The sequence below is a fragment of the Nansenia antarctica genome (assembly GCF_963989245.1).
Source record: "Nansenia antarctica genome assembly, chromosome: 13".
NCBI classification, from domain to species: Eukaryota; Metazoa; Chordata; class Actinopteri; order Argentiniformes; family Microstomatidae; genus Nansenia; species Nansenia antarctica.
The window spans coordinates 31,799,936-31,821,612 of record NC_137683.1 but is presented as its reverse complement, the minus strand read 5'-3'; the positions used below and the strand labels follow the sequence as shown (position 1 = coordinate 31,821,612).

At 48.5% G+C, this 21,677-nt stretch overlaps 2 protein-coding genes and 1 long non-coding RNA gene across 3 annotated transcripts; 1 reads left to right on the top strand and 2 right to left on the bottom strand.

Annotated features, from left to right (window-relative positions):
* Positions 1-263: 263 nt before the first annotated feature.
* On the bottom strand, positions 264-7,286 carry LOC308169190 (uncharacterized protein). The gene is made up of 2 exons (XM_080543849.1): positions 6,714-7,286; positions 264-1,472 (listed from the first exon to the last, which is right to left on the bottom strand). The coding sequence occupies exons 1-2, from the start codon at positions 7,259-7,261 to the stop codon at positions 965-967; spliced, it is 1,056 nt and encodes a 351-aa protein (XP_080399975.1). The 5' UTR covers positions 7,262-7,286; the 3' UTR covers positions 264-964.
* Positions 7,287-7,481: 195 nt separating this feature from the next.
* Positions 7,482-9,616, bottom strand: LOC308169537 (E3 ubiquitin-protein ligase Topors-like; the record flags this gene model as incomplete). Its single annotated transcript, XM_080544220.1, has 4 exons — positions 7,482-7,504; positions 7,558-8,019; positions 8,455-8,973; positions 9,262-9,616. 4 exons carry the CDS (start codon positions 9,614-9,616, stop codon positions 7,482-7,484), a joined length of 1,359 nt encoding a protein of 452 aa, XP_080400346.1.
* Positions 9,617-13,577: 3,961 nt separating this feature from the next.
* On the top strand, positions 13,578-20,705 carry LOC308169191. Its single transcript, XR_013937747.1, has 3 exons — positions 13,578-13,692; positions 14,669-14,827; positions 20,029-20,705. It is a non-coding gene; the product is annotated as an uncharacterized lncRNA (long non-coding RNA).
* The last annotated feature ends 972 nt before the right edge of the window (positions 20,706-21,677 follow it).

Sequence of the window (21,677 nt, the reverse complement as noted above, 5' to 3'; positions counted from 1 at the left end):
AGAACAGTTCTATCCTATCACAGCGGTAGTTATTGTCCAATAGAACAGTTCTATCCTATCACAGTGGTAGTTATTGAACTCGGGACCCAGAGAAAGCATAAATAAATCAAGTCAAAGTGAACGACCACAGAAGAACAAACAAGGTTGTGATCGGTATCAGATTTTTTTATTTTATTTTTTATTACATTTTTCCAATTAATTCATTATTCTTATTCTAGTGATCCACGTTAACGTCTTAGAGGGAGAAAATAGAGTTCAGTTCCAGTAAATGTCCACCGAGACTCCAAACTCCAACACTTTACAACTGTGTGTTTGTTTGTGAAAGTGTGTGTGTGTGTGAGAGTGTGTGTTTGTGAGAGTGTGTGTGTGAGAGTGTGTGTGAGTGTGAGAGTGTGAGAGTGTGTGTGTGTGTGTGAGTGTGTGTGTGTGTGTGTGTGTGTCTCTCTCTCTCTCTCTCTTTCTTCAGGTATTTTAGTCAGTGCTGTAGACGATGTGAGTGTGAGTGTGTGTGCGTGTCTCAGCAGAGAGCATGTCCGGGCCAGAGAGGGTGGAGCTCCCAGAGAGGGCGGAGCTCCCAGAGAGGGCGGAGCCTACAGACAACGCAGGTGAGGGATCTTGGGAGACGGAGTTCTCCGCGGAAGGCGAGTTCCTGGGGTCGTCAAGGTCGCGGCGGTGATGATGATGATGATGGTGGTGGTGGTTGTGGTCGCGGTTGTCAAGGTTACAGGGGGGAGGAGGAGGAGGGGGTGGAGGAGGAGGGGGGGGGGGCAGGGCGATGTGCTCCAGGTCCTGCAGGATGGTCTCTAGGAGACGGGAGTCAGTGGTGGTGGTCACCGCGACAACCGCTGCTTCTTCTTCTACTTCTTCTTCAACGGGAGGAGGAGGAAGAGGAGGAGGAAGCGGGGGGGAGGAAAGGGAGGGGGAGGAGGAGGGGGAGTCCCGGGGGTCTGTTCTGCTTCTTCTTCTACGCTCTCCGTCGGACACGGGGTGGTCCAGGGGGGCGTCCAGGATGTCCACCGCCAGGTCGCTGATGTCCACGCCCAGGTCCTCCAGGGGGGCGAGGTGGGGGGAGGGGGGCGTGGTCAGGGGGGGGGGAGGGGGGCGTGGCGGTCAGGGGGGCGCAGTCACGGTCGCGGTCGCAGAAGTCCACCGCGCGGTCGCTCAGGCCGTGGCGGTCGAAGGCCGCGTGCGCCGGCGGGTCGTCGCTGCTGTCGCTGTCGATGGTGATCACCACCGGGGGGCGCTGCTGGTGGTGATGCTGGTCGTCGTGGTTACGCTGGTAACGCTGCTGCTGCTTCCTCTTGTGCTTGCGGTTGTGGCGTGCCTGGTGGTGGGGGTGGGGGTGGGGGGAGTCAGGGGGCGCGTAAGGGGGAGGGGCCAGCGTGGTGCCCTCGTACACGATCTCCACGCTGGGGCTGCGGCTCTGCCTCGTCCTCCTCCTCTTCCTCCTCTTCCTCCGGCTGCTCCGCTCCCTGGGGGACACAGACACGAACACACAAACCCCCCGTTAACTGTCACAGCTATGCTGACACCGACACCCAGCTCTATGTGTCGTCGGTAACACCCAATAACTACTAGTCTGACGGATTGTATTGCTGATATGTATCAATGTATGGATGACACAACAACTTTCTCCAGCTTAATCAGGATAAAACAGAGGAATTGGTCATTGGTGAAAGAGAGAAATTATCTGCACATTTGAAAACACTTGACACTTAAACACCAAGTGCCAGGGCAGAAATCGGAGTCATAATTGATCCAGATCTTGTGACAGCTTGGAGGGAACAGACCCCACTGGGGCTGTCATGGGCTAGCTCCCCATGGCGGCAGTCTCCGACGCTGTTTCAGTTTGTTGAAGACACCCACCAAATGCTACAGAAAGTCAACAAAGAAACAAAAAAACCCTAGAGCCTGCGAGAGAAAGACGGCTCAACGATTGACAACACGGCTACAGACCCAGGAACGGACACGACTACGAACCAAAACCCCGGCACACAAGACAACTACAGCAGGGCGTGGCGCAGGAGGTAGAGTCGGCGTCTAATGATCGGAAGGTTGGCAGATCGGCGGTTCGACCCCCGGCTGGCCACATGTCGAAGTGTCCTTGGGCAAGACAATGAACCCCAAATTGCTCCCAATGAGCGGGCCGGCGCCTTGCATGGTAGCTTGCCGCCATCGGTGTGTAAATATGTGTGTGAATGGGTGAATGAGAGGCCGTTGTAAAGCGCTTTGGATAAAGGCGCTGTATAAGTGCAGTCCATTTACCACAGCAGCAGCAGGACACTCACACCCACAAGTGGCCCAAAGCTGTTGAAAAGAGAGAGTGTGGGGAAACAGTCAACAACGACCTGATAAAAATCCTGGAGCAGCAAGTGGGCACAGCAGAGAAAAAGCTCGACAGGATAGGCGATATCATCTACCACTACGGAGAAGAGCTCTTTGGAGTGAACCTTAGGAGAAGCGACAAAGCAATACCAGCAACCAGCCAAATCCAGGAGGCAGCAAGAGATTGAAAGACTGGTCAGAGAGAGAAGGCAGCTGAGAAAGCAGTGGAAGAAAGCCTCTGATCGGCCTCTGCCCAACTCCAGTGATTCTCAAACACATCTTAACCGGTTGTAAGACTAGCCTCACACAAGGCCGCTACACCTGGAGGCACAACCAGGTGCTCAAGTGCCGGGCACCAGCTATTGAGAACCTGAGGAATACCACCAACTCCTTGCCCTTGAGAGCAACCAATTCCATCACGGCACCAGTTTGGTACGGCAGCTCGGACAGTAAATCACGGAAAAAACTACAGCAAGAAAATAGTAGTAAGTCAATAGTAGGAAAATCGTCTAAGATCATCGGCACCCCTCTCCCATCAGTTTAATCACTATATCTCAAACGCACCACAAATAGAGCACATGAAATTATCTCTGACCCCTCCCACCCTGCTCACCACCTGTTTCAACTGTTGCCCTCTGGACGGCGCTACCGATCCCTGGCCACCAAAACATCCCGTTTCAAAAACAGTGTTTTCCCCTCTGCTATAAGGACTCTCGACACCTGACTCACTGCACTAACCCTGCCAGATGTACTGCACTTTCTAAGTTGTAAATATCGACTATGTTCTTGTCTTGTGGTTGTGTGTACATGTCCATGTGATAGTTATGTGCAATGTGTGTAATGTGCAGTGTTTCCTCTATATGCATTTATTCGTGGCGGGCCGCCACGAATGAATTTCCTCCGCCACTAATTGATTCAGACAGTCCACTTTGATTCAGGCTGCGCAGAAAGGCAGCGAGTTATTATGACCGGAGAACAGAAAAAAAGCAGATTGAAGCTAGATTTAGGCCGCTTCCAGACCAACATTTCGTTACGATTTAGGGCGTAGTTATTTACAATATGTTACAATGTTGCAATTAACCTCGTTGTTTGTGTTCGCACTGCAATCGAGACTGAATCGCTCTCAACAGGCGCGCAGCGCGAGGCGACGCGCTTTCAAAACAGTTTTGTGATTGGTCCGAATTTAGCGGGACATTTGGATTTCTCTTTTAGCCCGTCGCCGGTGCCTTTAATCCCGTATCCTAATCGAAAATGCAACATCATCAGTGACGACTGTGGGTTATTGCATTTACTGCTGTTCTCTGGTTCATGTTCTTATACCAGTGCTCAGTATAGAGTATTTTAAATGAACATTCGTAATGTAGTCTCTGATGTTCATGGTCAATTAAATCAGCCTATTTTGTTAATGGGTTAACCGAGCATTCTCGCACCTAACGTGCAAGCACCTAGCTTCGAACTATTCATAGCAATATGCGCGGGGCAAAAATAATCTATTGCCTCTAAAATCACCACGAACAGAACGGCGGAGGTACGGATAAGCAGGGCTCATGTTGGTGTCCTCAAAGTTAAGAGAGTTGGTTTTCTTTAACTCAACTGATAGCATTACCTTGCTGTTGTTGTTGTTTACCGAATGTTCCATCTGACTGTCACACTGTGATTTTACTTGTGTAAACAGTTAATGAGTAACGTTAGCCGGTTTTGTGCGTGTACTCTCATGTAGGCCTACTTCGTATTGATCTTTCTCTGTGTGTGTGTGTGTGTGTCATGCGCGTTCCGCATGTTCCGCTGCAGCTGTAGGATATATTGGTATTTGATCACCTTCTAGGCTATATAAAATCACCTGCTCGGCTTTAATGACTTAACCGCTATTTAAGAAATTATAATTGTTGCCACCCTCTAGTTTTTGGTGAAACTACGTCTTTGTTTTGAGCGCCAGTGCGCGTTTTATGCGCGTGCACACGGAAAAAAAATCGCGGCGAAAGACAACCGCTCCGCCACTAATGTGAAAAATCCTGGAGGAAACACTGATGTGTGTATGTTTTTGACACTGTTGTATTGAGCTTTTCCACCTGTACCGAAAACAAATTCCACCGACCTAGGTCGTGTGGTCATTAAACGATTCATTCATTCATTCAACATTCATCCGAGAGGGACAGAAAAAGTCCAACCATCCTCCTACCAAACCAGAAGCTGGACAGCTAGCCATGGCCCGGGATTGGAAGACGCTAGTCGATATTGGCCAGCAACTCATCTTTATCACCCGAGATCGCAGCCACCACCCTTAGAACCCTTAGCTAAACAAACTGGTGAAGAAGGCCAGCTCTGTGGTGGGGACCGGGCTGGACAGCCTAGAGGTGGTGGCAGAACAGAGGATGGGGAAAAAACTGGCGGCCATGCTGGCCAATCCCTCCCACCCGATGTACTGCGAGCTGGCAGGGATGAGGAGCAAGTTCAGTCACAGATTTGTTCTCCCCCGTCAAAGTACAAAAAGATTTGGACAGTCCTTTGTTCCAGCTGCACTCCGACTCTACAACCAGGCCCTGCAGGGTGGGGGAGACCTGGAGCTGGAACTTTTGGAACTTTTTACTTATTGAGCCTCCACTGTTTTATGTATTTTATTGAATGTTTTTCTGTTTTCTGTATTGAATGTTTTCTGCCCTAACTGAGCTGTTTGACAACAAAATTTCCCCATTGGGGACAATAAAGGTTTTCAATCAATCAATCAAGACCAGACTTGGTACTCTGGTCCCCTTCACTGAAGTCTGTTTACATCATAGAGCTCACAGTGCTCCCGTGGGAGAATTCAGCCGAAGAGGCCTATGAGTAGGGCTGGGTATCGCCACTGATTTCCCAAAACGATTCGATTCCGATTCACAGCTCCCGATTCGATTCGATTCACGATTCGATTCGATTCCGATTCGATCTAGTTACAATATACATTTTTTGCTTGAATATGAAAGAGATTCTCCGAACTAATGCTATAAATGGTTCAAGGAACCCTATAACATGTAGCATTGTTAAACATATCAATGAATTGACTCCAAAGCAGTTACATGAATGTACTTTTTATTTACATATGACTTTGCTTTTGTCCAGCTCATCTCTATCGTCACATTTTTTAAATCCAAAATGCACCCAGACATCTGACTTTAAGCCTGGTGGTGACTTGAGTGTCCCTGCCATCGCCATGTTTTTAGATTTTAGTGTTGAGACCTCACGTTGCGTGAGATATGATAAATTCTTGTAGCGCGAGATCTGGCCACGAGATCTAGTTGCGGGTTGAAGCTGCAAGCAACATTTTTTTTTTTTTTAAATGAAAGATCGATCTCGGGATTTATGAATCGATAATCGCTCATTTAATGAAGATCGATTCAGAATCGGGAAATCGATTTTTTGAACCCAGCCCTACCTATGAGCGCAAGAAACTGCGAGACACAGAACTGGCAGCAGACGCTCAACAACGAGGATGGAAGGCAAAAGTCTATCACGTCGGATGCAGAGGTTTCGTGGCTTCTTCCACCATTAGGCTACTGAAAGACCTCGGCATCCATGGACAGGTTCTGCGGCAGACAATTAGATCTCTGACTCTCTGAAGCGGCCGAAAGAAGCAGCCAGTGGATATGGATCAAGCGGAAGGACCCTGGCTGGGCTCAAAGAACATCAACATGACCCGCTCACTAATCCCCCCCCCTACCCCCACTCCCACTTGAGAACCCAGGTCAGAACTGGTGTTCTACCTCCCCCAGCCTCCCCTGGTGTTCTACCTCCCCCAGCCTCCCCTGGTGTTCTACCTTCCCCAGCCTCCCCTGGTGTTCTACCTCCCCCAGCCTCCCCTGGTGTTCTCCCTCCCCCAGCCTCCCCTGGTGTTCTACCTCCCCCAGCCTCCCCTGGTGTTCTACCTCCCCCAGCCTCCCCTGGGTGAACAAGGCATGCGGTCATGCGGTCAGCTCTAGGCCTGACTCGGGGAAGAGGACACCCCTGCCTTGCATAGTCCTGTGGGCTGCGCCATTTAAACAACCGGGCAATTCTCATGATTGGGCAACGGGACACATTGAGGCTTGATCACCCTGTAGCTGGCCCCCTTAGATGGGGGTGTCTAGTGTTGAAAGGCCGAAACGCCCCATGATTCAAAGGTACTCTACTGATGATGTGTCCCGAAATGTACCTCCTTCCCATGTCTGAGACACAGCTCCCATGCCACTCTCAACATCAAGGCAAACCTCATGTGTGTACCCAGCCCCTCCCATCCACCTCCCCCTCCCTCCACCTCTCCCAGTACTCACCGCTCCCTCCCCTCCCCTCCCCCTCCCCCAGCCTGTACTCACCCCTCCCCCTCCCCTCCACCTCCCCCAGAACTCACCCCTCCCCCTCCCCCAGCCTGTACTCACCCCTCTCCCAGACTGGTGCTGCTGTCCCTGGGGATGGGGACGGGGGGGGTCTCCACTCCCCCTTTCCTCTCGCTCCCGTTCCCCTCCTCTCTCTCTCCGCCGTCGTCCTCGTCATCGTTCGCCCCCGTCTCCCTCTCCCTCCGTGCGGGGGCGGGGGGGGGCGGGGCCTGCTGCTGCTGGGGGACCCCCCCCCCCCAGGTCGGATCTTCTTCCAGGTGCCGGGTCTTGTACTTCCTCTTCCCCCCCGGCTTGTCGTGTCGGGAGCCCCCGCCCCCCTTCCTCCTCCCCCCTCCTCCGCCCCCCCCCCAGGACAGGGAGCAGCTGGTGGAGCTGGAGAAGCTTCCGGAAGACTGGGGGCGGCGGCGTTCGCGGCGTTCCCTCTGGCTGCTCCGGGAGCGACCGCCGGGGGAGGAGAGGGGGGAGGGGGAGGGGGGGACACTGGGGGGCTCCGGGCTGGAGACTATCCCCACGGCGGGGGTGGGGGTGGGGGCGTGGTGGTGGTGGTGGAGGAGGGGCCTGAGCGAGGGGTCGAACAACGCCCTCACCATCTCCTTCTCCCGCCTCACTCTCGCCTCCTCCCTCTCCCTCGCTGCTATCCTCCTCTCCCTCCCCCTCTCTCTCTCCCTCCTTCCCCGGGCCCCCCTCTCTCTGCTGTGGTGGCCTCCTCCTCCTCCTCCTCCTCCTCCTCCTCCTTCGCCTCCTCCTCCTCCGACTCCTCCTTGCTCCCTCTCTCTTCCCTTCTTCCTCCGCCTCTCCCTCCCCCCCCTCTCACCCCGTCTCTTGCGCTGCCTCTCCCGGGGGGACCGGTCCGACCGACCGCTGCAACTGCGTATGGAGACGGTACTCCTGGCCGACCAGGTGTGGTCCGACCCGGTCCCGGACCCGTCCTCCCCCCCCTCCCCCTCCCCCTCCAGCCTCTCTCTGTCCGCCTCCGGGTGCTGTCCTCCTCCTCCTCCTCCGCGAGCCTCCCCTCTATCGCCCTCCGGGGGCGGGGGGGAGACGGCGAAACCAGAGATGACGTGAGCGAGAGAAGAAGAGGAGGAGGAGGAGGAGGTGAAGGAGGAGTAGATGGCGGCGGGGGGAGGCGGGTGGGGGAGGGGGAGATCGCGATCGCCGCCCGTCCGTCCGCCCTCCTGTTTCATCGCCTCCTCCTCCTCCTCCTTCTTCTGCTCCTTCTTCTTCTTCTTCTTTGTCTTCTCCTCCTCCCCGTCTTCTTCCGAGTCCGACGACAGCTGCACCAGTTCCGGCGTCCGCTCGGCCATGGGCTTGACGTAGCCCACGATCATACACTCCTCCTCCTCCTCCTCCTCTCCCTCCTCCTCCTCCTCCCCTTCCTCCTCGTCCCGCCCCCTCGTTCCCTCCTCCTTCCTCTCCGACGGCTCGCTCCTCCTCCTTGCCTCCTCCCCCTCCCCGGGGCTGATCGACAGCGCCACGGGCGAGTGGCCGGGCTCGGCCGTGGAGTAGGAGGGGCCTGGCGTCTCGTCGTCCCACGGCGCCTGGCTCAGCGCGCAACTTCCTGTCCCTGAGCCGACTACACCTCCTCCTCCTCCTCCTCCGACGTCACTTCCTCCTCCCAGCAACAACAACGCCGACCCCACCCCCTCCGGCCCCCCCCTTCTCTCCATCATCTCCTCCATCGACCCGCCCCCCTCCCCCTCCTCCTCTTCCTCCTCCTCCGATATGGCGATGACGGAGGAGGAGGAGTCATAGGAGGAGTCGGAACCGCCGACAACGCCAACACCGTCGTCATAGAGATGGGCGGCGGGGGGGTCGTAGACGGCCTGCAGGTCGTACGCCTCCAAGGCCAGCGGCGCCGAGCGCGCGAAGGCCGTCAGCTCGTGGAGGAAGTGGTCGGTGCGCGCCAGCAGGAAGGGGCGGAGCTCGTCCCGCACGGAGGCGGAGGCCTCCATGTCGTCCAGGCGGTGACGGGCCACGCAGGAGGCGATGATGCGCTGGACGATGCCCACCAGCGAGCGGTGGGAGCCGTACAGGACCGTCAGCTCCCGCTTCAGCCAGGGGAGGAGCCTTTGGAGACCCGCCTGGTCCTGGTTCTGGTTCTGCTGGTGGTGGTGCTGGTGGTGGTGGTAGCTGTATGACCCCCCCCTGACGCGGACCCCGGCGCGGTACAGGGCCCGGCGGAACGACAGCGTCTCGCGCTCCCGCAGGCGTCTCACGCTGCGGCCCTCGCGCTGGGCCCTGCGGCGGGCCGCCAGGCGCACCATCAGCCTCTGGACCCCGCGGTCGCCTCCTCCTCCTCCTCCTCTGGACCCCCCCCCCGTCCCCCCTCCCCCTGTCAGGCCCTCGAAGATCACCCCGGGCTCCTCATCGTCCAGCTCCTCCGGTAAGAGGTGGTGGTGGAGGGGGGGGGGCCGGAGAAGTGGAGGAGGAGGAGGAGGAGGAGGGGAGGAGGAGGAGGTGTGTGTCCCTCCTCCTCTCTGTCCTCCTCCTCGCCCTAACTGCCTCCTCTCCCTCCCTCCTCCCCCTCCTCCTCCTCTCCCCTCCGCCGCCCTGCGGAGGTGGTTGTGGTGGTGGTTGTGGTTGTGGTTGCCGAGGCTGCCGGCCATCGCTATGGCGGCGACAGCGGCAGCAGCTGCCGCAGCCGCGGCGACCGCCGTCCCGTTGTTGTCGGGGGGTGCGGGGGCGGGGGCTGGGGGGGGCGGGGGCCGGAGGGTGTACTCCTTGAAGTTGTCAGCGGCGCGGATGGAGTGGAAGATGGCGGAGAAGGGCTGCTTGCAGAGGGGGCACTCCGCCTTGTTGGTGCTCCACTCCTGGATGCAGGGGAAGCAGAACTTGTGCAGGCAGCGGTCCAGACAGGCCATGTTGTTGAAGCGGTCCAGGCAGATAGGACACTTGGAGTCCGGCGAGGCCTCCGAGGACACGGAGCAGCGCGAGGAGGACCTCATCCCCTGCCTTCCTCCTCCTCCTCCTCCTCCTCCTCCTCCTCCTCCACCTCCTCCGCCACCTCCTCCGCTCTCGCGCTTCCGAACACGCAGCTTCATCTTAGTGGGAGCCATCGTCTGACAGAGAGAGAGAGAGAGAGAGAGAGAGAGAGAGAGAGAGAGAGAGAGAGAATGAGAGAGACAGGGAGAGAGAAAGAGAGAGAGAAAGAGAGAGAGAGAGAATGAGAGAGACAGGGAGAGAGAGAGAGAGAGAAAGATAGAGAGAAAGAGAGAGAGAGAGAGAGAGAATGAGAGAGACAGGGAGAGAGAGGGAGAGAGAAAGATAGAGAGAGAGACAGGGAAAGAGAATGAGAGAAAGAGAGAGAATGAGAGACAGGGAGAGAGAGATACAGAGACGGGGAAAGAGAATGAGAGAGAGGGGGAGAGAGAGCCATGTGAAAACCATGCATTGTGTGTTTTGCACAGGTTGTGTGTATATTGCATATTTGTGTCTTTAAAGAGTGAAAGTATTTCTACAAGGGGGAAACCGCATCAAGTCACACAGTGGAGTATCCAGTAGCTAGCCTAGTAACATTGTTGTCCCTCTGCAGTATCTGGAGCACAGGCGTGGAGTTAGTTCACATTATGTAGCAAGACGACCATCGGACAACACACACACACACACACACACACACACACACACACACACACTCACACTCACACTCACACTCACACTCACACTCACACTCACACTCACACTCACACTCGCACACGCACACGCACACGCACACGCACACACACACACACACACACTCTCACACACGCACGCACCCACGCACACACACTCTCACACACGCACGCACCCACACACACACACTCTCACACACGCACGCACCCACGCACACACACACACTCTCACACACGCACACAGACACACAGACACACACACACACACACACACACACACACACACACACACACACACACACACACATCCTCACCTGCTAACACGTGACTCCCCCGGCGGGTCTCCGTCAACAACAACAAGCAGATCTCTCAGACGACATCAGGATGTTGTTCCGACACACATATAGATAATATAGATATGTTTATATAACATATGTTAATATATATATATATATATATATGTTAGTAGTAATATATAGATATATATATATATATGTTAGTAGAAACAGGAACACCAGACTGAGCTGGCAGGGATGAGCTATCCGGGTTGTGGTGGAGGCGGCGACTTGTACTTTAACAGAACAAGACGCAACGGAGAGGATTGTGGGATACAGGAGGACTTCCTCCTCAGTTCTGGACAGCGCCTCGTAGCGGCGCGGGGGGCGGATTTGCGGAACCTAGGGTGGTAGGGGGAGGTCGGGCAATACCGCTACCTGATTGGTCAATACAGGTGTAACTGATCAAATGAACTACGGTCCAGACGGTTTATTTCGTGGAGATGTTTGCCAGTAGCTGAAGATCGGCTTGAATCTAAGAGAGTTCAAGTTGAAAGATTCTAAACAACTCCTAAAGTTCTGAAATGTATTTTTGTGACATTACTGCTCCTTTGATACTGTCTTTCCCCTGTGTGGTTGCTTATGCAGTAATATGGTTTGTGGGTATACAATGTTTTATTTGACAAATTGAATGTTAACAAGCTGGTTAATATCTGAATAAAACGTTTATTTTATGAAGCTAGTTCACATGACCAAGGTCAGGCTAGCACTGTATTTACACTGTGTTGCCCAGTCAATAAACATGTTTCCTTATGCCTTCTAACTTCTCTGAAAGATAAATAGGCTGTACTGAAATTCATATTAGAATAAAACGTACATAATGAGTGTACGTTAGCCCAATATTGCTAGCATAGCATTATAACGTTTACGTTAGCCCAATATTGCTTTTTAGAAATACAAATTAATTTTAAAATGTTATCTGTCTTTAATCGATATTGGCATAAGTGAAAGTATGTGATCATTTGGGTTACATCGCGGCAGTTAGGTCAACAGCATTGTTGACTGAAAACTAAAAACTCATCTTTTTAATATTGCCTTTAAATGACTGTATTATTTTCTAAATGTATCTGTTAATGTGAGTTGATGTATCTATATATTTCTATATATTGTATATATTTGTATATGTATTTACTTGTTTAAATCTTCGTTTTTTTGTTTTATGTCTATGCCCCTTGGATTGTATGGTTTATTCTTGTTTTATTATTGTTAATGTGTTTTTTTTATCGATTACTTCTGTTCTAGTATTGTTTTTATGCTGTGTGGATGTTAAAGCACTTTGAGCTGTAACGTTTGCAGGAAAAGTGCTATTCAAATAAAGGTTATTATTATTATTATTATTATTATTATTATTATTAGTAGTAGTAGTAGTAGTAGTAGTAGTAGTAGTAGTAGTAATAGTAGTAGTAGTAGTAGTAGTAGTAGTAGTAGTAGTAGTAGTAGTAGTATCAACAGTAGTAGTAGTAGTAGTAGTAGTAGTAGTAATAGTAGTAGTAGTAGTAGTAGAAGTAGTAGTTGTAGTAGTATCAACAGTAGTAGTAGTATCAACAGTAGTAGTAGTAGTAGTAGTAGTAGTAGTAGTAGTAGTAGTAGTAGTAGTAGTAGAAGTAGCAGTAGTAGTAGTAGTAGTAGTAGTAGTAGTAGTAGTAGTAGTAGTATCAATAATAGTAGTAGTAGTAGTAGTAGTATCAATAGTAGTAGTAGTAGTATCAATAATAGTAGTAGTAGTAGTATCAATAGTAGTAGTAGTAGTAGTAGTAGTAGTAGTAGTAGTAGTAGTAGTAGTAGTAGTAGTAGTAGTAGTAGTAGTAGTATCAATAGTAGTAGTAGTAGTAGTAGTAGTAGTAGTAGTAGTATCAATAGTAGTAGTAGTAGTAGTAGTAGTCGTAGCAGTAGTAGTATCAATAGTAGTAGTAGTAGTAGTAGTAGCAGTAGTAGTAGTATCAATAGTAGTAGTAGTAGTATCAATAGTAGTAGTAGTAGTAGTAGTAGTAGTATCAATAGTAGTAGTAGTAGTAGTAGTAGTAGTAGTAGTAGTAGTAGTAGTAGTATCAATAGTAGTAGTAGTAGTAGTAGTAGTAGTAGTAGTATCAGAGAGTCGTGAGATCGGCCCAGAAGATCACAGGCGCCCCCCTCCCCTCTCTGGAAGAGCTGTACAACACACGCTGCCTCAGGAAGGCCTCCAAGATCTCCAGAGACCCATCCCACCCTGGGTACGAACACTTTGTTCGGCTGCCCTCGAACAGGCGGTTCAGGACCCTGGCCGCAAGGACAAACAGACTGAAGCTCAGCTTCTACCCCAGGGCCATTCAGGCCCTGAACACAGCAAAGACCTAGGTTCTAGGCCCTGGACAATCTAGACAATTTGATGGCAGCTACTAGATTGAAATCAAGTGCAATACTGAAACACAACTATGAACATTTCAAACCTGCAAACTGCGACACTTTAAATGAATGTGCAATAACACTATGTGCAATATGACAACCCTAGGGTACATAAGGTTCAGAGATAGGACATTTTAGAATAGGTATAGCATAGCATAGAGTACAGCACAGTGTTTTATTTGTATAGTATAGTATAGTGGATAGTGTACATAGCCTTTATTTATGTAAACCAGCTCTTTTTCCTTCTTGTTTTTTTTTTTTTTTTTTTCTAGCACCAGGGGAGCCCCCCCCCCTCCTAAATTTCGTTGTTTGGTACCTGTACTATAGCAATGACAATAAAGACCATTCATTCATTCATTCATTCATTCATTCATTCATTCATTCATTCATTCATTCATTCATTCATTCATTCATTCATTCAGTAGTATTTAGGTGAACACACTCCCAAACAGGCCAGGAGATGGCGCTCCAGGACAAGAAGGTCGCAGCTGACAGCCACTGCGCATGCTCCCCGTCCACTCTGTTAGTTCTCACGGCAGCCACTGCGCATGCTCCCCCTCACGCAGGTCAAGAGAGGAAACATGATTATCATCATCAACCTGATCGCTCTGGACAGATTATACTAATTATATATATAATTATTATATATATTATTTTAACATGATTCTGGTCACCCTGGACAGGTTCTACTCTGCTGTGAGTAGCTGTGTGTGTTAGTTAGTTGTTGTTGTCCTGGTTACATAATAATGTTAGTTTGGCCAACCTGAGAAGTTAGTTAGCTGGTTAGCTTAGCTTCAGGCTTATAGACTGGGTTAGAAGTTAGCATGTTAGCTAGTTAGCTTCAGGCTTATAGACTGGGTTAGGAGTTAGCTAGTTAGCTTAGCTTCAGGCTTATAGACTGGGTTAGAAGTTAGTTAGCTAGTTAGCTTAGCTTCAGGCTTATAGACTGGGTTAGAAGTTAGTTAGCTAGTTAGCTTAGCTTCAGGCTTATAGACTGGGTTAGAAGTTAGCTTAGCCTCAGGCTTATAGACTGGGTTAGATGTTAGCTACCTAGCAGTTTGCTGCTTAGCAACACATTAGCGAGCTGTGCCTGGCCTCCTGAGACGGTCAGACTCAGCGCCTTCATGCTTGATTGATTGATTGAAAACTTTATTAGAAGATTTGCAGAAGTAGGTACATGAAAGTACATATTACATACAAGTTCAACTAACAGGATAAAAACCCAAGAAAGCCACTGGCTTATTTCAATTGGGGTCCTTGATTCACAATTCATCGTATATCGCTAACGAATGAATGAATGAATGAATGAATGGTCTTTATTGTCATTAATACAGTACAGGTACCATACAACGACATTTAGTAGGGGGGGCTCCCCTGTTGCTTGGAAAAAAGACTAAAAACAAGAGGGCCAAGGGTAAAATAAAAAAGGGAAAAGAGCTGGTTTACATAAATAAAGGCTATGTACACTATCTACTATACTATACGATAAAACACTGTGCTGTACTCTATGCTATGCTATAAATATCCTAACTTTTCCTATATCTGAACCTTATGTACACAAGGGTTGTCATATTGCACATAGTATTGTTGCACATTCATTCATAGATATGATATCATATAACGACGGTCACTTCTAACGTTGCCGCTGTCGCCCCCCCCCCCCCCCTCTCAGCTCCTCCTAGGCGTGGTGGTGCTCTCGTGGGGTTACGTCATCTACGGGTCGCGGGTAGCGGCGCAGTGGCAGCTGCAGAACAGCGTGGCCGCTAAGCTCCCCCACTGAGGGACGGACGGACGGACGGACGGAACATCGACACCGTGGGAACGAGGGGGGGTACGTGTCCTACTTACCGGCACGATGACCTATAATGTGGTGAGCCTTAAAAGACCTAAGGCCTTGCTTCCTTCCATCCCTCGGGTCATCCTGGGTATCCGCGGTGTCTTGAAAAGTATTAAAAGTTGATAAATCAATTTTGGGAAAATCAAGACCCTTAATAAGTATTAAAAAGTCTTATCACGATTTTATGAGGTCTTGAATTTTGTAGGTATTTTTCTGAATTTGTGTCCTAAAAACTTTTAGTCGAAGTTTAATTAATTTATTAGTTTTATTAAAAAACAGAGATGAATCGGAAATTCTGTTGTATGACAGTGGTCTAGTCCAGTGGTTCCCAACCGGGGGTACGCGGACCCCTAGGGGTACGTGAGGGGATTGCAGGGGGTACGTGGAAAGATTTGGAATTATAATTTATTTCCCTTTCCAAAAAAATAATTAAATATAGTCGTTTCATAAACCTGTTGTTAAAATGGTACGCTGCAACTTAAGTTCCTCCCCGACAGGTGATGACTGTAACACACGTGGTAGTCACGTCACATTTAAATCACGTTCATTTACGTTCATTTACGCGCGCACGTCAGCTAGGCCTGTCAGTATACCGCAAAGATGGACAGATGGCTAAAACGACCAGCTTCAGAGGCAGATCAGACGGTCAGATCAGAGGCAGATCAGACGGTCAGATCAGAGAAAAAAAGAAAAAAAGGACCCCGCTATTATTTGGAAACATATGTTTTGTGGGGATTTACATGTACATCGGCTGATCCACCACAGACACAGTGCTTTCTCTGCGGCGAAGTCCTGGCTAATAATTCAATGAAGCCAGCCCATTTACAGCGACACCAGAGCACCAAACACCTAGCAACTGTTGGTAAAACTGACGACTTTTTCAAGCGAAAACTGTCAGAGTTCAAGTCAAGTCAGGCTACACTGAAAAAAGCGGCAAGTGTGTCAAGCAAAGCACTGGAGGCGTCCTATGCTGTTTCATTACTAGTGGCTAAGTCAGAAACCCCACATTCAATCGCCGAAGATCTGATTTTGCCTGCCGCTGTGATTTTGGCTCAAACTATGCTGGACAAGAAAGCAGCTGACGCGCTCAAGTTGGTACCATTATCTAACAATACCGTCTCCCGTCGGATTGATGATATGTCCATAAATATTGTCGGACAAGTGGTGGATAAAATGAAGCAAGCAGGTCAGTTCGCTTTGCAATTAGATGAAATGACTAGGGATGCTCCGATTTATCGGCCACCGATTTAAATCGGCCGATTTCACTCCAAATGACTCGATCGGTGATCGGCAAAAATGGCCGATCGCAAAAACCGATCTTTTTTTTATTTTATTTTATTTATTTTTTTATTTTTATTTTTATTTTTCCCCTGGGGAAGACAGATAACTGAACAGAAAACATAGGAGGACGTAACAGTATGTAAACCATGAAGGCCACGTTTATGATGTCTTTTATACAGCCATATCGACTGACTTGGGCTTCAGGCCCTAACTGGGTGATAGGCCAGACTTTTACTATGCCATAAAAATGGGTCTGCGTTTGCTTGGTGCCTAATGGATCAAAACTTTTGTCTAAAAAGCAAAAAATATGTAGGCTATCCAGTCAGTAGGCCTACAGTTATGTATTTTTAAAAAAATCGGTATCGGTATCGGTTGATCTTGAGGAAAAAAATCGGTGATCGGTATCGGCCCCAAAAATCCAGATCGGAGCATCCCTAGAAATGACCGACGTTAGTGGGGAGGCTCAGCTGCTGGCTTTTGTGCGTTATAAAGAAGAGTCGGACATAAATGAGCATATCTTGTTTTGCAAGACGCTGCCAGGAAAGACAACTGGCGAGGAAATATTTCTGATTATTGACAGCTTCTTCAAAGACAACGATCTGGAGTGGAAATCCTGCAGTCACATCTGTACCGATGGAGCGGCAGCAATGACGGGTAAGGTGCGTGGTCTGCTTGGGCGTGTGATGAAGGTGAACCCCGAAATTAAGTGGATGCACTGTATTATTCACCGGGAGGCACTCGCCAGCAAAAGGATGAGCCCCGAGTTAAGTGCAGTTATGGATGACGCAGTTAAGGTGATTAACTTCATTCAGTCCCGGCCAATGAACCACAGACTGTTTCAAACTCTTTGTCATGACAGCGGGTCAGAGCATGAGCAGCTACTGCTTCACACAGACGTTCGCTGGCTGTCTCGTGGCAAAACGCTGCTGCGGCTCTATGAATTGCGCATCGAGGTGTTTGCTTTCCTGACAGAAAACGACCACCCTCTTGCAGCCCTGTTTGAGGATGCAGTGTGGGTTGCGCAGCTGGCATATCTTGCTGATGTCTTCACTAAGCTGAATGAACTCAACCTTTCACTTCAGGGCAAGTACTCACACATCCTTAACATGTATGACAAAGTGAATGGATTCATAAAGAAGGTTAAATTATGGGAGAGGAAATGTAAGGATGGAGATGTGAGCTGTTTCCCACTGCTTGATGGCCATCTCGCCACCACTGATGCTGACAGAGGTCCTGTGGTGAAAATAGTTAAAGCACATCTGTCCAAACTTGACACTGACTTCAACCAGTACTTTCATGACATTGAAACAAAGTCAGAAAAACTGGACTGGGTGAGGAACCCATTCAGAGTGAATGACAGGAGCAGCAGCAGCCTTCCTGCAAGCCTGCAGGAAAATCTGATGGACATGTCCTCTGATCGTGGGTTGAAGATGGCACATGCTGACAAGTCATTGACAGAGTTTTGGTGTGATGTTGAAAAGGAATATCCAGTGCTGGGAAAGTGTGCATTGAATGAACTTTTGCCTTTTGGATCTACATATATGTGTGAAGTGACCTTCTCAGCTTTGACCCACATCAAAACCAAGCCAAGGAACAGACTGAGTGTGGAGAGCAGCCTGGTGACTGCTGTTGCCACACTGCCTCCAGAACTGTCAAAGATTATAAAAGAGAAGCAACCTCAAGTGTCTCATTAAAGCTCAACTGATGAAAAAAAGAATTGCAACTGCTACTGGGTGAGTCTATTTTTCACAATGGTGTAAATATCTATGTATTAAAGGGGAGTGGTTCAAATGATTTCATTAATAATCAGTAGAGTTAGATAAGAAGTTTAAGTGTGTGTGTGTGTGTGTGTGTGTGTGTGTGTGATAAGTTTTATCCTGTCTCATCTTGTCTGTTTCCTCTCCCCATCAGTCAAGACTCTGGGATGAGAAAATGATGACATCACTGCACCTCAGACAGAAGCCAAAGAGGAGCAGGAGAAAGGGAAAAGAAACAGATATCAAATCAAATTCATTATTATTTATTATTTATTTGTCTATTTTCAGTGAGTGTGTGGGCATGTGGTAACAATTAACCATTGAGGTGGCCAGGTGGCACATGTATTGGCCAATTAGCTCATGTAGTCTAATTTTGAATGGCAATGTTTTGAAATGGCAAACATGTGACTTTATGTCAGATTGTTGTGTGCAGAAAACCGTGTTCAGTGCATTTAAAAAGTGCCATTTTGAATAGCAAAATGTGTGTAAAGCAGAAAATGTGTTTAGAGTTTTGGAGACATGAGAAGAGGTTTTGCTCTCTGTGTGTCAGTAATAAATGTTATATTTGCAAGTTAGAGTTTAATTGATTTTTTTGGGAAATAATCAACACGCATGAGTGAGGGGGTACTTCTGGCATGGCAAAACAGCTCAAGGGGTACACAAGACAAAAAAGGTTGGGAACCACTGGTCTAGTCCAGGGCTTGACGCTTACCTTTTCCCCAGGTAGCACTGTGCTACCATGTTGAAACATTTAGTAGCACACCAAGAATTTCAGTAGCACAATGAAAATTGCGCAATTTTCGTCAACGACAACAAATTATCATAATCATAACATATCAAAATTACCATAACCGGCTCTTGGCCGTAATAAAAATGGAGACTCACACAATGTAAAGGGGAAGTAAGAATATTAATTTCAGTTGGCCCACGGTTCGGTATGAACCTCGGTTTTTAGGTCACGGTTTACGGTTCGTGTTTTTTTTTATTTTTATGCTACTACTATAAAGTACTAACTGTTACTTTATTTTGCTTATACTTATGGAACTTTAACATTTAGACACATTCCAGAATATGACTGGTATATTGTATAATATAAATATATATAAACAAAAAACACTTTCAAATGTAAAAAAATTACATAAACACTTTCAAATGTGACGTGTTGTGGATTGGCACTACGGATCATAAGCTTTCAAATGATGTGTCATACATTGAAATCCGAAAAAATATGAAGTTAGAGTCATTTGAATGTTGTTAGACGTCAGGCACATATAGGGTTAACCTCTTTGTAATGAAACCGGAAGCAAACGCTGCTAGCAGCTAGCAGCTAGCGGCTAACAAAACACAGCGCTACGAACTATGAGAGCTGTATCCCATATACCCATAATGCGCATTTTAAGCGCATATAGGACTCGCGTGAAGCATTTCTGCGACACGCGTTTCTGTTCACTGTTTTCATTCCCTCATCGCTTATACACATACGTTTGACTGCGCATGACAGTAGTTCAGCAGTCTTTTAGTCGCACTGGTGCTATTGAATGTATTTCCAAGTCGCACAGAAATATATTCACTCGCAAATGCGACCAAAACAGTCGCACTGTCGAGCCCTGTAGTCTATTGCAAACTAAAACTGTTAAGTTAAAAGGTTCACTGATGTAAACGGTAACAGCTCGAAGTGGCGGTGAGGTCTGGAAAAATATTGACACGGTCTTTAAAAAGTCTTAGAAAGGCGTTGAAATTAACCTCAAGATTCCTGTATATACCCTGTCATTTGACCACCATGCTCTCTCTGTGTTGGACATAAACGGTCTGAGTTCTCTCGGATATTGACTAGTGATAAATGTTCATGTCGCGTCTGTATGTCAGCATCTGGTCGTATCGATCTCGCCGTCGACGCAGAACAGAATAATGCACAACAGACGTAATTATGGTGCCGTCATTTAGAACGTCGGTTGGCGTTCTAGAATGTTGGTACCGCTCTAGAACGTCGGTGGTGCTGTTTTAGAACGTTTGGTAGTTCTCTCAGAACGTTTGGTAGTCCTGTTTAGAACGTCGGTGGGTCTAGAACGTTGGTAGCGTTCTATGAGGCCTGTTATGTGTATGACTGAATCAACTCAGCTCCCATCTAAAAAAAAAAACGTCTCTCCTCGTCTCCAGGTACGACCAAGAGGATTCTGGTATACTGGAGGTCTACGGGAGGCTCTGGCAGACCCCTGGCTCGGGACCGTGTTCTAGCTATGGACAGTCAGGCCTGCGGAACACACAGCATGGTGTGGTCATCCGGCATGGCCTTGAGGCTTGTACCAGGGGAGGTAGAGCCGCCGTCGTCTAATGATCGCAAGGTCGGCAGATCGGCAGGTTCGAGCCCCGGCTGGCCACATTTCGAAGTGTCCTTGGGCAAGACACTGAACCCCAAATTGCTCCCAGTGAGCAGGGCCGGCGCCTTGCATGGCAGCTTGCCCGCCATTGGTGTGTGAATGTGTGTGTGAATGTGTGTGTGAACGGGTGAATGAGAGGCCGTTGTAAAGCGCTTTGGATAACGGTGCTGAATAAGTCAGTCCATTAGGTAGAAATAGGAGGACGGGCTCATTGTAATGAATGGCTCATTGTAATGAATGGCTCATTAATGAATGGCACAGCATGAGAGATGGTATGAAACACGCCATTCCCTACTCCAGTCCATGCATCACAATGAGCCCATCCTCCGATTCCTACCTCCCCCAGCCTCCCCTGGGGGGTGCTGCACCTCTGCGTGTCCTGGCTAGGTTAGACTCTTTAGTTTGACACTGTGATGCTGATTTGTATTTATTTATTTTTATTCTTCTGATTTTTTTTTTTTTTTACCCATACCTTCACAAATGGTCATTTTGGTTTGTCTTAAGGTCTATTTTTGTATTGTGAAAATGATTCTCATAAGAAAATAAACTGAAATAGGCAACTGAAGATTGAATTGGTGTTTCTTGCACTTGTCTGCACCAAGCCACAGACTGAATGAATAGTAACACGTTACTGTATAGAGAATCACCTTTTACCTCGACGCTGAATAACCATCTATAGAATAGCTTGATACTATATATTATAGTATTTCACTAGAACATGTTTCTAGAATAGCTTGATACTATATATTATAGTATTTCACTAGAACGTGTTTATAAAATAGCTTTATAATATGTCATATAGTATTTCACTAGAACATGTTTATAGAATAGCTGTATAATTAAGCAATATCACAGGAGAGGGAGTGTTGTTATAGTGAATATCAGCACGGCTGTGATTGGGTCGTAGGTACGAGGCCGCAGGCCGAGTAGAAGACAATCAAAGCCGTGCTGATATTCAGTATAACAGCACGACCTCCAGTGTGATATTGTTTTTATACAACAGTTCTACAGCGCCATACACATACCATACACACACACGCACACACACATATAGTTTCAACTGGTAGGTCTGGCAGCCCTCCATCTGAAGCACCAGTTGATCGCATGTTGCTCCTGTCTCACCCCAGATACCTGTCTCACCCCTGTCCTCTAACACCAGATACCTGTCTCACCCCTGTCTGTCAGTAGTCTTAGGTAACAGTTTCTCCATCGCAGGTCGATAATGTAAGCAGTAAATAAACACATTGAAAGCAGTGTGTGTGCGTGTGTGTGTGTGCGTGTGTGTGTGTTTGTGTGTGTGTGTTTGTGTGTGTGTGTGTTATTATGCCTGAGCGTTGCGATAGCGACACAGCAGGCGCTCTCCCCGCAGCTTCTGATGTGTGTGTGTGTGTGTGTGTGTTGGGTCGGCGCCTCACATATGCAGATGAG

What these genes read in the sequence shown, in the direction of transcription:
- LOC308169190 (XM_080543849.1), bottom strand. Translation starts at nt 7,261, where the DNA reads ATGGTGAGGGCGTTGTTCGACCCCTCGCTCAGGCCCCTCCTCCACCAC. An exon ending in AGCACCAGTCTGGGAGAGGG is followed by an intron (nt 1,473 to 6,713) that starts GTGAGTACAGGC and finishes TGTGTCCCCCAG; the next exon opens with GGAGCGGAGCAGCCGGAGGA.